The following is a 10,223-nucleotide window of genomic DNA, read 5'->3' as shown; positions in this document are numbered from 1 at the left end:
TTGAATATTTTTGTATGGAATGTTATTATAGAAAAGGTTCTAAGTACTCAATAACTGCAAACAATTGTTTAAAAAAAATAAGAAATAATTTGAAAATTAAAAATTGTTCTATGCTTTGTTCGAATATAAATATTGATAATTTTATCAATTTTTTATTCTACATCTTTATTTTACTCAATAAAAATAATTATACTTGTACGTATTTATATAAATAGCTAATGCAATATTTTTATTCTTTTTTTTATAACACTTAAGATATTCGTTTATAAAAACAATCTAAGGAATAATTTTTATTTTAAATTTAAATTTATATATATTCTGTAAATTGGAACATATGACCCTTGAATAACATGGGTTTCAGGGTACTGACACCTTGGCATACAATTTTGAACTCATCGAAACTTAACTATATTTGTGTGTTACATATATGTATTATTACTATATTCTTACAATAAAATAAATTATAGAAAAGGAAATGTTAATAACAATAGCATACGATAATGTATTGATGATTTGCTATAATGACAATGTATTCCAGATATGACTAAAGATCGGTGACCGTTACGACAATATGTTGCCACTAAAGGCCGTAGAACCTACATTTTGTAAAACAATCTGTAGGTTCTGAGGACAAAAATTTAGATGATATTTTCGTTCGTATGGTATTTAAAATAACATGAACAAAGATTGTACAAGAATTGTGAAAATAATGAAATACCATAATCATTTTAACACGGAAGTGTTTCCAGCACGATAATGTGTATTTTTAGTACAATATCAATAATAAATACAGTTATTATTTTGATAATTCCTATTATTATGACAGATCACTGGCAACAAAATTTAAGCATTAATGTACGTGGAGCAAATGTTCTGTTAACAATCATCTAAAAAATGCATATAAAAATACAATTCCTAAATAACATAATTTAGAGCTTCATTCGTTAATATAATGATGAAGCTCTAAAAATAGTTATTAAAATTTACCTACAACCTATACAAGTATAGGTAGTGGCGAAATATGAAAAGTGAAGTCAGTATGTTTGCTCAGGCAAAACATAGTGACCAAACATGCTAATAAAGAAGTAACTCGTACATTTCATTTGTGAAACAATAGGTCAGTCTTGCCCTAATCCCCTCCTTATTTCTCATAGTATGGGATTTTATAATGGGAGGTTCGTTATCTCCATAAATTTACAGATTCTTCTATTTTTTTTTTTCAATATTTGCTCAATACTAGGCATTTTCTTCTTCATCTTCAGAAGTTAGCGTTACATTATCAATACGTCGTGGTAATAACAATGCTACATGTGCATATCTAAATAAGAACATATTTTAATGCTCAGTTCCAATTATACGAAAATGTTAAGTGAAATATGAAATATCTAAACTTACTTGCTGCTTTTATATTTTTCCTGTATAGCTTGCTGTTGAATATTTAATGCATTACAGAAGGTCTTATTCAGATAAATAATGCATTCTTTAAGATCCTTCAATCTATATCCAGTTGCCAATTCTAACTCGTGCGGCCACATCTCTTCTAATAATGTATATCGCGCAAGTGCTATTGCAGATGCAGCTAAATGACTAGGTAAAAACTGCAGATATGGATCTCCTTCAAGCATTGACAATTCGCACAGATACTGTGAAATTATATTTAAGAATTAGAATAATGCTCTAATAATATAAAAACAAATAAGCATTAGTTACTTACCATTGCTAAAAATTTTATTTTCTCTGAAAGATTATTACTAATACAATATTCCATAAGGAAAGTAAGTGGTGTTGGTACAGTCAGATCAAAGGATAAAACCCTTAAAATTAAATGCTCCATGCGTAGTACCTGTTTCTTTGTATATGTATCATCCGTAATATATACAAATTCTCCTACATCTGGTGGATAAATTTCTTCATATTTGCTGTAAAATTTATAATAAAATATTGTTTTTTAAAAATAAAAATATTTTCATATAAATTTAGATTACATAATAAGAAACTTACGCAGCAATGAACATAGCTGCTGTGCCAACTAGCTGCAATTTTGCTCTTACAACACTCATGTATGACAAGAAGCGATCTATATAGGAAACAGCTAAATAAAGTGTTTCAGTTTGTAACCGATATTCTTCAGCTACTTCAACAAGCCAATCCACCAATATCGATCTCATTGAATATGTTATGTCAGGTTGTTTCTTCATATATCCTGGTTTTGGTCTGTGATGTGTCTGAAAGAATTATGTTTAAAATCACATGTTCACTAAAAATACAGACATTTCATTCCTAGAATTTATTACAAATAAACAAGAAAATATATACCTCTGCTACACGCAAATAGTTATATATATCAGCTCTATATTCATCCACATCGAAAAAATTTGTTCTCATTTCCTTAATAGACTCTCTTCGTTTTTGAATTTCTTTTTTCGAAGAAGAAGAGTAAGAAATGGACTTCTCTAAAGACATTAGACTGTCTTGTGAAAAAATAACTTCATTTTCCTTTTTTTCATTTATATCTTGAGTAGCATTACAAAATGTGGATAGATTTGAGACATTCATAGGATTTACTTCTAACCTTGGCTTTTCTCTTTCAGATTTAACATCATGTTTCTCTTTTATTTCTTTCTTATGCTTTGTGTCTCTAAGTACAACAGAAGTTTCTTCTTCTAATTTATCTTCATAGATTTTGAATATGACTTCTTCTTTCTTTTCCTCATAAATTTTGAAAGGTTCAAACTGTGTAGGTATAACTGCTTTTGTTCTTGGAAATTTCTCATCTTTGTAAATCTCCTACAAATAAACAAGTAAGATTATTTCATTCATACAATCCATAATGAATAATTTAAGTACTTTGGAACAAGTACAAAAATTATGTAACGTTTATAATTATGCTTCGTATTCACGTATCTTGTTAAATAAATAACGAAAATTATCGATTTCGAGGTCTAAAAAAAACGCGGGAGCAAAAGTAAAAAATAGATGTAATACGTACTGGTTTTGAATTACGTTTACAATTATTATGAAGTACACCCAAGACAGCACGTTTTGATGCTTGTAACGTTTGATTTTGAAGAGGCACAGTAATATTCTCTTTGCCGCGACGAACATCGACCATACGATTTTCTTGATCTTCGTGTACTCGAATTGTGGCCATTATTCAGATTTAAATTCGTCCTCAATATCGTATATATAAATCAAGTATTTTATTTTTTAAATTATTACTGCTTTTTAGACACTGCACATGCTCTCTTTTTATTATAACGAAGTGTTTTTACCGTCCATGCATGGCAGACAAATTTTGGAGCTCCAAGCAACCCAACAAACTTCAGTTGCCGTTTGATTTCAAACAAATGTAACTTCAACAGCTGGTGATACGTTAAAAGCGTTGCTCAAATAAACCAATGAGAGCAGCATGTCTCTTATAAATCGCGAATACACCAATCAGATAAATGATGGAAATCTGTGTTCGTAAAAGTATTTAGAAATACAATATTTATAAAATAAACATTATTAAAATTATCATTATACAAAGATTAAAATTTATTTTTATTTTAAATATTATAAAGATCTATCTAAGATATATTTCATTGTACAGATCTATGCAGATATTTGTTATTTCAAACTTCATAAAACATGTTTGAATGATACATTGTTATTTAAATTATACGCGTGAGAAAATGAAAAGTGTATACAAATGAATTATAATTTATGTAATTCATATGTATCATGATGATTATAAATTATAGTAATATCTTCAAATTAGGATTACTTGTATGTATATAAAAAGTATAAAAAGCAGTAATTATTATACATTAAAATAAATTTATTATTTATAAATGTATACAAATTCTTAAAATTATGTATTTATAAAATATACTAGCCAATATTATGAAATAAATTCTGTATTAAATATCTTATTATTTAATATAATACTGTAAAGAAGATGTTTTAGTTCATTTTTTCAATTTGTTCATTGTTGGGATTTGAAATTTTAAAGTGGTATTACCAGTAGGTAATGAGAAAATGTATGTACCGGAAAATGATTCTTATTCAAATTGCGCATGATGATTTCGATTGGTTCTAATACTCTTCGTCATCAAATGTAACACTCATATCCATTTATAATATTCATGACATATCCAGTGATCTTATATTTGATATATTTCGCTAAGTTATGTCTTCTTTACTGAATTAATACATTTTTGTTCACCATGTATATAATCATAAAATGCGAAAGAAGCTATAGATTAGTATCATACTGATCGTAAAGAGCGTTTTGAACTGAGCCGAGATACGCGAAAAAGTATGTGCATCCCCTGGTGACAGACATTGTAGTCTGTGACGAAGGAATCCAAGCTTGTCGGTATTCCTTGCTGTATAAAAAGTTTATTTATACATTCATATGCAAATTTGTAATGTTTTTGCAGTATCAACAACTACAGTTAATGCACTGAGTGATTTTGCAGTAACAGTTTAATCCGAAGAAATTAATAAGCATAAAATTTTTATACACGATCACGTATTTCGTGTGCAAACTGTGTGTGAAGTTTGAGTTTTAACCTCGTAAATAACACTTTGCGTTTGGCGGTATATTAGACATTAATTGATTGAGGACGGATAAGTGATTTGAAAGACTTTGTATCAAATATAGCAATGAGTCCATTAAATCGAGGGCCTCTGCTAGGACCAAGAGTTCCACCGGCTGGTATACGGCCTCCTCCACCTCCACGATTTGGCGGTAGATTACCACCTCCTGGTTTACCTCCAAGAATGCCACCACCACCTATAAATCCTGTTTTTGGCCCAATACGACAAAGATTACCGCCACCACCGCGGCCAGGTGGAGTAAGCAGACCCAGTGGTCCAATGCCACTATTTGGTCCACGAGTCAGAGCTATGGCCCCAATGATTCCACCACTAGGCTTGAGAGGTGCAGGACCTCGAGGACCATTAATGAGACCTTGGCATAGAAGAGCATTACCACCACAAATTTTATCTCATATGAGACCACGATATTCCATAGGAAATGGCAATGCTAAAGGCAAAGCATCAAATAATGTGAAAAAAGTCAACAAACTTGAAGTATGAAATCTTATTTGTCATTGTAAGAAGATAATATTATCTTTCAAAATTTGAGTGCTCGTTATTGCTAAATCTTTCAAAATCTAATAAAAATTGTTTCAAACCTTTTCAATGATCAGGTTTTGAAATAATTTTGATTAACGTTACAAATGAGTACTCAGGTTTGGAAAGATGTTTAATGGATGCATGAAACTATAATTAGTAAATTTATTTTGTTTGTACTTTTATACTCAAATGATATGTGTGTTTATTTCAATTAGTATTAAAAGGATAATTTTGAAGTTTTGTCTAAACTGCTTAGATTTTCTTTTATATTTGAAATTTTTTGAATTAAAAATATTATTTTCTAAGTAAAATGATCATTAAAAAACCAAATTAAAAAACTGTTATTAAATTTTGATCAAAAGTCATTATGATTATTCAGGAATTAGAATTGAAGAAGCCATGGATGACTGATGAAATTCGTAGTGAAATACAAAAGAAAAATAAACTCTATGCTAAAGCTAAAAAAAATAAAGATGCAAAAGAATGGGAAGAATTTAAAGATTTGCGGAACAAAGTAACAAGGATGATCAGAGATGCTAAAAATGATTACCTTGCAAAACATCCTGAACAGGTATTTTTTTTATTTAATTTTGATATGCATAACATAAAATACTGTTTTTTTAAATCAACAATTTGTTGTGTGGATTATTATTGTACAATTTATAATAATTATATATCCATTTAATTTAAAATATAGTTTGAAATTAACTTGTGACATTACAGAAATTAAAATAATGTAAAATTTTATGGGATAGGAAACAACTATCTTGATAAAACGTGTTAGTAATTTATATATTACAAATATAACATTTTATTTACAATTGTTAAATTTCATGATATTCGTATTATACTACGAGAAACATAACACCATTTACAGTTTTATATATGCATACAAAATTTATATTATTGATATATAATTTAAAAATTGTACTAAATATTAATTTTATCATATGAACTGAATTTAACCTGTTCTGCTTCTCTATCATATTCCTATAATAATTTTAATAAGAATTTTGAGTATTTACTTAAATGATACTCTTTCATTGTTACTAATACAACATGTATTCTATTGTAATTTGGAAAAGAATAATAGACCACCCTGTACAAATAAGTAACAAATAATCTTCTATATTTCAAACTGTTATCTTACATTTCTCTATTTATATGATATATGATTAAGGACTGTATTTGGTGTACCTTTTATCGTAGATAAAATACAACACTACTTCATTTTTTTAATAATTTACAGTAAGTATTCCAAAATATTTGTTAGGTCTAAAGATATTATAACACAGGGTTTCCCAAACTTTCATGGTCAAGATCCACTTCTATGAATGAAAGTTTTTTTTATTCCATTTACTTATGATACATTATTTTTTAAATTCAATGTCATACTTACAAAAGCAGTTCTTTGGTCTCAAGGAAAGGGAAGTTGTTGAAAAAATACCTACAAGTGGATTAAAGACGATAAAAAGTTGGGAATCTCTGTTGTAACATACATAATATTTAAGTAATTTTTTGGAATTATATTATTTTAAGTATATTATTTAATTAGTTGTTTATTTAAATCAATAAATTAGTATAATATAAGAAACATCATTAAGCTGTATTAGTAAAATAATGTTAATAGTATTACTTATACATATTCAAAATGAGCATTATTCCTATATTTCATTTAAGTGGTATTATATACCTAATTCTATATAGTTCCAATGATAGTTGATAAATTGCTTTAATTACAGGGTGGTCAAAAAACAGATGATAAGAATACGATTGAATCCGAGGGTGTTCAGAAAACTGAGAATGCGACTGAGCAATCAGAACAAACGGAGCTAATGGAGGAGATGCAGCCTTCCAGCAAACAGGCACAGTCTTAAGCTTCAGGCTACTCCTCCTATAGAGCATTGAACAGTCTAATTACACAAGTATTCTGTTTTCAAACTTCAGAACGATTTAATTCCTTATTTTTAACACGCAGTAAATTGAAAATATTGCTATCAAAATATCTGTATCATCTTTAATTTTTCATACTTCCACTATTCGTCATTTGTAGATTATCATTATTTTGCAACATAAGTTCGTTAGCATTTATAATACGAGTGCATGCTGTTAAACTATTATGAACACTTTCAGAAAAAATGGAGTTTATAGAGTTAAATATTTAAACCACAGATATTGTCTTGTTTCTCATAATACTTTATGAAAAAGTATAATTTTCTATTAATTCATTACATAATTATGAATGTAAAATTTTGTATATTTCTTGCATATTTCCGTAGTAGAAATATTAGATGTCTATAACTTCTTTTCTCGAGTTAAATAAGGACTGGCCTTTAAATAATTTTGTTAAGATTTTTAATTGTTCCTTGGCCAGTATACAGTGCTGTAAGCTATAACATACTGAATTAAAAGTTATATGAAAGTAAATTTATATAACATTCTTTAGTATATTTAATAATCTGTATTCTATTGGATATGTAAGTTAAATTTATATAATAAGCAAGAATAAGATGTTAGATAGCTTGTGGCTCTGTATTAGGATATGACAATTTTTGTAATTGTTTGTTATTATGTGTCGTAGTATCATATACATTTTATTCATTTCAATGATACATGACTTCCACAAAATATAAATTCAAAAGAAATTAAATTTGTAATTAAGATGCGTATTGTAAGAATAAACCGTATTTCTATAAGTTCTAAATCTGGTGTTTCCAATTACTCTATGAACCACTTTAAAAAAACAATTACGAGTGTATATGCGTCGAATAATCGTTCTGAAATATGAAACTGATCTTTCTACAAATTTTTTGTGAATAACTTCCATAGACATATTCTTTTTCCAGAATTGTTTATCAATTGCACATATTTATATTTCTATTAAAAATGAGCATATACTATTTCTGATTAGTATTACATATTAAATAAATTTACCAAATTTACATTTTAAACGTAACATTTGATTGTAAGCAGTTTACAATAAGAATTTACTACACCTTCTAAATTTCAATATTTTAAGATAAATAATATTTCTACGTAAATTCTATATTTTAAGATTTTTATATGCTATTTAAGTTATGTTATGTATGGTACATAGTATGTTGCGTTAATCACAAAGTACTTTCTGTGGGCAATTATAAACAAAATTTATATTGACATTTGTAATTAACTTAAAAGGATATTGACAAAATCTTTACGTTTCTAGTATTCTTATAAACTTGGAAAATGAATTTCTGAATACCCTGGAAAGCATCTTAAAATGAAACATAATCATTTTTATATAAGAACATAAGTAATTATCATTTTTAAACATATTTGATCTGTATATACATATTTTTCAAGTAGCACTTACGTCCAAAAGATTGTGAAAAAATACTTCTATAATTTTATAATTACAATGTGCATAGTGATTTTTATTAATTTGTTACATTATTCATACAAATTCTAATCAAATATTTTTGTAAAATACTTAATATGATTTTTTATGTTTGAAGTATAAAAATCTGTAAGTTATTGTTCTTTAAAAAATACGTTACTTTTTTAATTTCTAAATAAGTAATACATTGTATAATATTAATAAAAATTTGTTAACTGAGAAATGAAGGTATGAGACAAAAATCATCTAATAGTTGTAAAGTACCAATCATTGTTACTTATACATAATAATTATTAAGAAGTATTTTTACATTCAATTTGAATATGAATAGTGTATAAAAGATATTTGAAGTAACCGTTTTTAGGCTCATCTTTATCCAAGCGACGAGGAACCTTATGATCAAAGAGATATAAATGATATCAGTTCAGAGGATGATGAATCGTTTTATTGTGAAATATGCGATAAAGAATTTTCATCAGAGGATGCTCTTTCTGAACATAATGCAGAACACAAACTTTGCGGTATTGATGGATGTACCTTTTCTGCTCATCCATTGCTTGTCGAAAAACATATTACAATGCAACATAGTAGTGGACTGTATCAAAGAATAAAAAATCTGTCGACTCCTGAAGACATTGAAAAATGGATAATGGAACGGAAAAAGCAAGTTGTAATACAAAGAAATAGAAATACACAAGAGCTAGAATTTGTAATAGACATAATTTTTACTTATATTCCAGGAGATATCCTACAAAAGTTAACGTCGAATTACGAAAGGCAGAAGAATTAGAGAAAGTACAAAGGGGGGAAGTAATAAAAGAAAGTCAAGAGATTACTAAAAAAGACAATAAAAAAAAGAAAATGGCACGCTCTCGCAAGAGAAAAAGAACAATACAAAAACAATCAAGTGAAAATCATAACATACAACAAAGAGAAATATACAGAGGTTTACCTGAATTTTGTGGAACATGTAAGCATTTAAGCAGTAGATCATTTTTTTATTCTTTAAAATATTTTTTACATGAATGAAGTTTTCAGTAAATCTACGTAATACTGATTTACAAGTAGAAAGTCAGACTAATGAAATTATTGAAAATGTAAATGAGGAAAATATTAATTACATTTCTGATGAAGAGGAAATACCAGCTTTATCAGCACAACCTGTGGCACCTACTTTCAGCTTACCCAATTTAGTAGCAAATTATGAAAGTTCTTCTGAAGAAAGTAAGTTTTAAGTATTTATTATAATTTATATTATATTATATTATTTATTTACACTAGTATTATTTATAGGTAATGGCCCCTTAGAAGTACCAATCAAGAGAGAAAAATTGAATGATTCGATATCACAAGAAAATGATATTAAAGAGACAAAAAATGAAATTAATCATAATACACAATTATGTACGAATACGCAAGAATGTTCTGATCTTAAGTTGCCAGTTGCTAAAAATTTTAAGCCTAAAGACAAACAGAATACAGAGTTAAATCGACGCTTAAAAAATAAAGAACAGAAACGTAAAATAACTAAGCAACAACCATATACCTCACAATTATTACAAAAACTACTTTCACGATCTATACAGCATGAAAGAAATTTAATTTGTCAATGTGTAAAATACATAGTAAATAATAATTTTTTTGACTGATAGTAATGATATTTAAATTATATTTTTACAGTAAGCAAATTTTGGAAAATTTAATATTAAAAAATTTTATATGA

At 27.4% G+C, this 10,223-nt stretch overlaps 2 protein-coding genes across 2 annotated transcripts; one reads left to right on the top strand and one right to left on the bottom strand.

The window, feature by feature from the left end:
• Positions 1–287: 287 nt before the first annotated feature.
• CycA (cyclin A) lies at positions 288–3,366 on the bottom strand. Its single transcript, XM_012291310.2, has 6 exons — positions 2,990–3,366; positions 2,317–2,787; positions 2,002–2,225; positions 1,715–1,919; positions 1,396–1,643; positions 288–1,318 (listed from the first exon to the last, which is right to left on the bottom strand). The coding sequence occupies exons 1-6, from the start codon at positions 3,149–3,151 to the stop codon at positions 1,237–1,239; spliced, it is 1,392 nt and encodes a 463-aa protein (XP_012146700.1). The 5' UTR covers positions 3,152–3,366; the 3' UTR covers positions 288–1,236.
• An 873-nt stretch (positions 3,367–4,239) lies between these two features.
• On the top strand, positions 4,240–10,160 carry LOC100879645 (nuclear FMR1 interacting protein 1). The gene is made up of 6 exons (XM_012291311.2): positions 4,240–5,079; positions 5,504–5,695; positions 8,865–9,163; positions 9,241–9,470; positions 9,539–9,724; positions 9,794–10,160. The coding sequence occupies exons 1-6, from the start codon at positions 4,651–4,653 to the stop codon at positions 10,147–10,149; spliced, it is 1,692 nt and encodes a 563-aa protein (XP_012146701.1). The 5' UTR covers positions 4,240–4,650; the 3' UTR covers positions 10,150–10,160.
• Positions 10,161–10,223: the final 63 nt, after the last annotated feature.

The sequence above is a fragment of the Megachile rotundata genome, chromosome 5, assembly GCF_050947335.1.
Source record: "Megachile rotundata isolate GNS110a chromosome 5, iyMegRotu1, whole genome shotgun sequence".
Classification (NCBI taxonomy): Eukaryota; Metazoa; Arthropoda; class Insecta; order Hymenoptera; family Megachilidae; genus Megachile; species Megachile rotundata.
Note: the sequence above shows the minus strand (reverse complement) of the source record. Positions and strands in the feature narration are given on the sequence as shown.

Bases quoted from the DNA above. Each gene is read 5' to 3' on its own strand.
- LOC100879645 (XM_012291311.2), top strand. From the start codon at position 4,651: ATGAGTCCATTAAATCGAGGGCCTCTGCTAGGACCAAGAGTTCCACCG. The intron at 5,696-8,864 runs GTATTTTTTTTA...AACCGTTTTTAG, and splicing joins TTGCAAAACATCCTGAACAG to GCTCATCTTTATCCAAGCGA. The intron at 9,471-9,538 runs GTAAGCATTTAA...TGAAGTTTTCAG, and splicing joins ACCTGAATTTTGTGGAACAT to TAAATCTACGTAATACTGAT.
- CycA (XM_012291310.2), bottom strand. From the start codon at position 3,151: ATGGCCACAATTCGAGTACACGAAGATCAAGAAAATCGTATGGTCGAT. The intron at 1,644-1,714 runs GTAAGTAACTAA...ATAATTTCACAG, and splicing joins AAATAAAATTTTTAGCAATG to TATCTGTGCGAATTGTCAAT. The intron at 1,319-1,395 runs GTAAGTTTAGAT...GTTCTTATTTAG, and splicing joins GAAAAATATAAAAGCAGCAA to ATATGCACATGTAGCATTGT.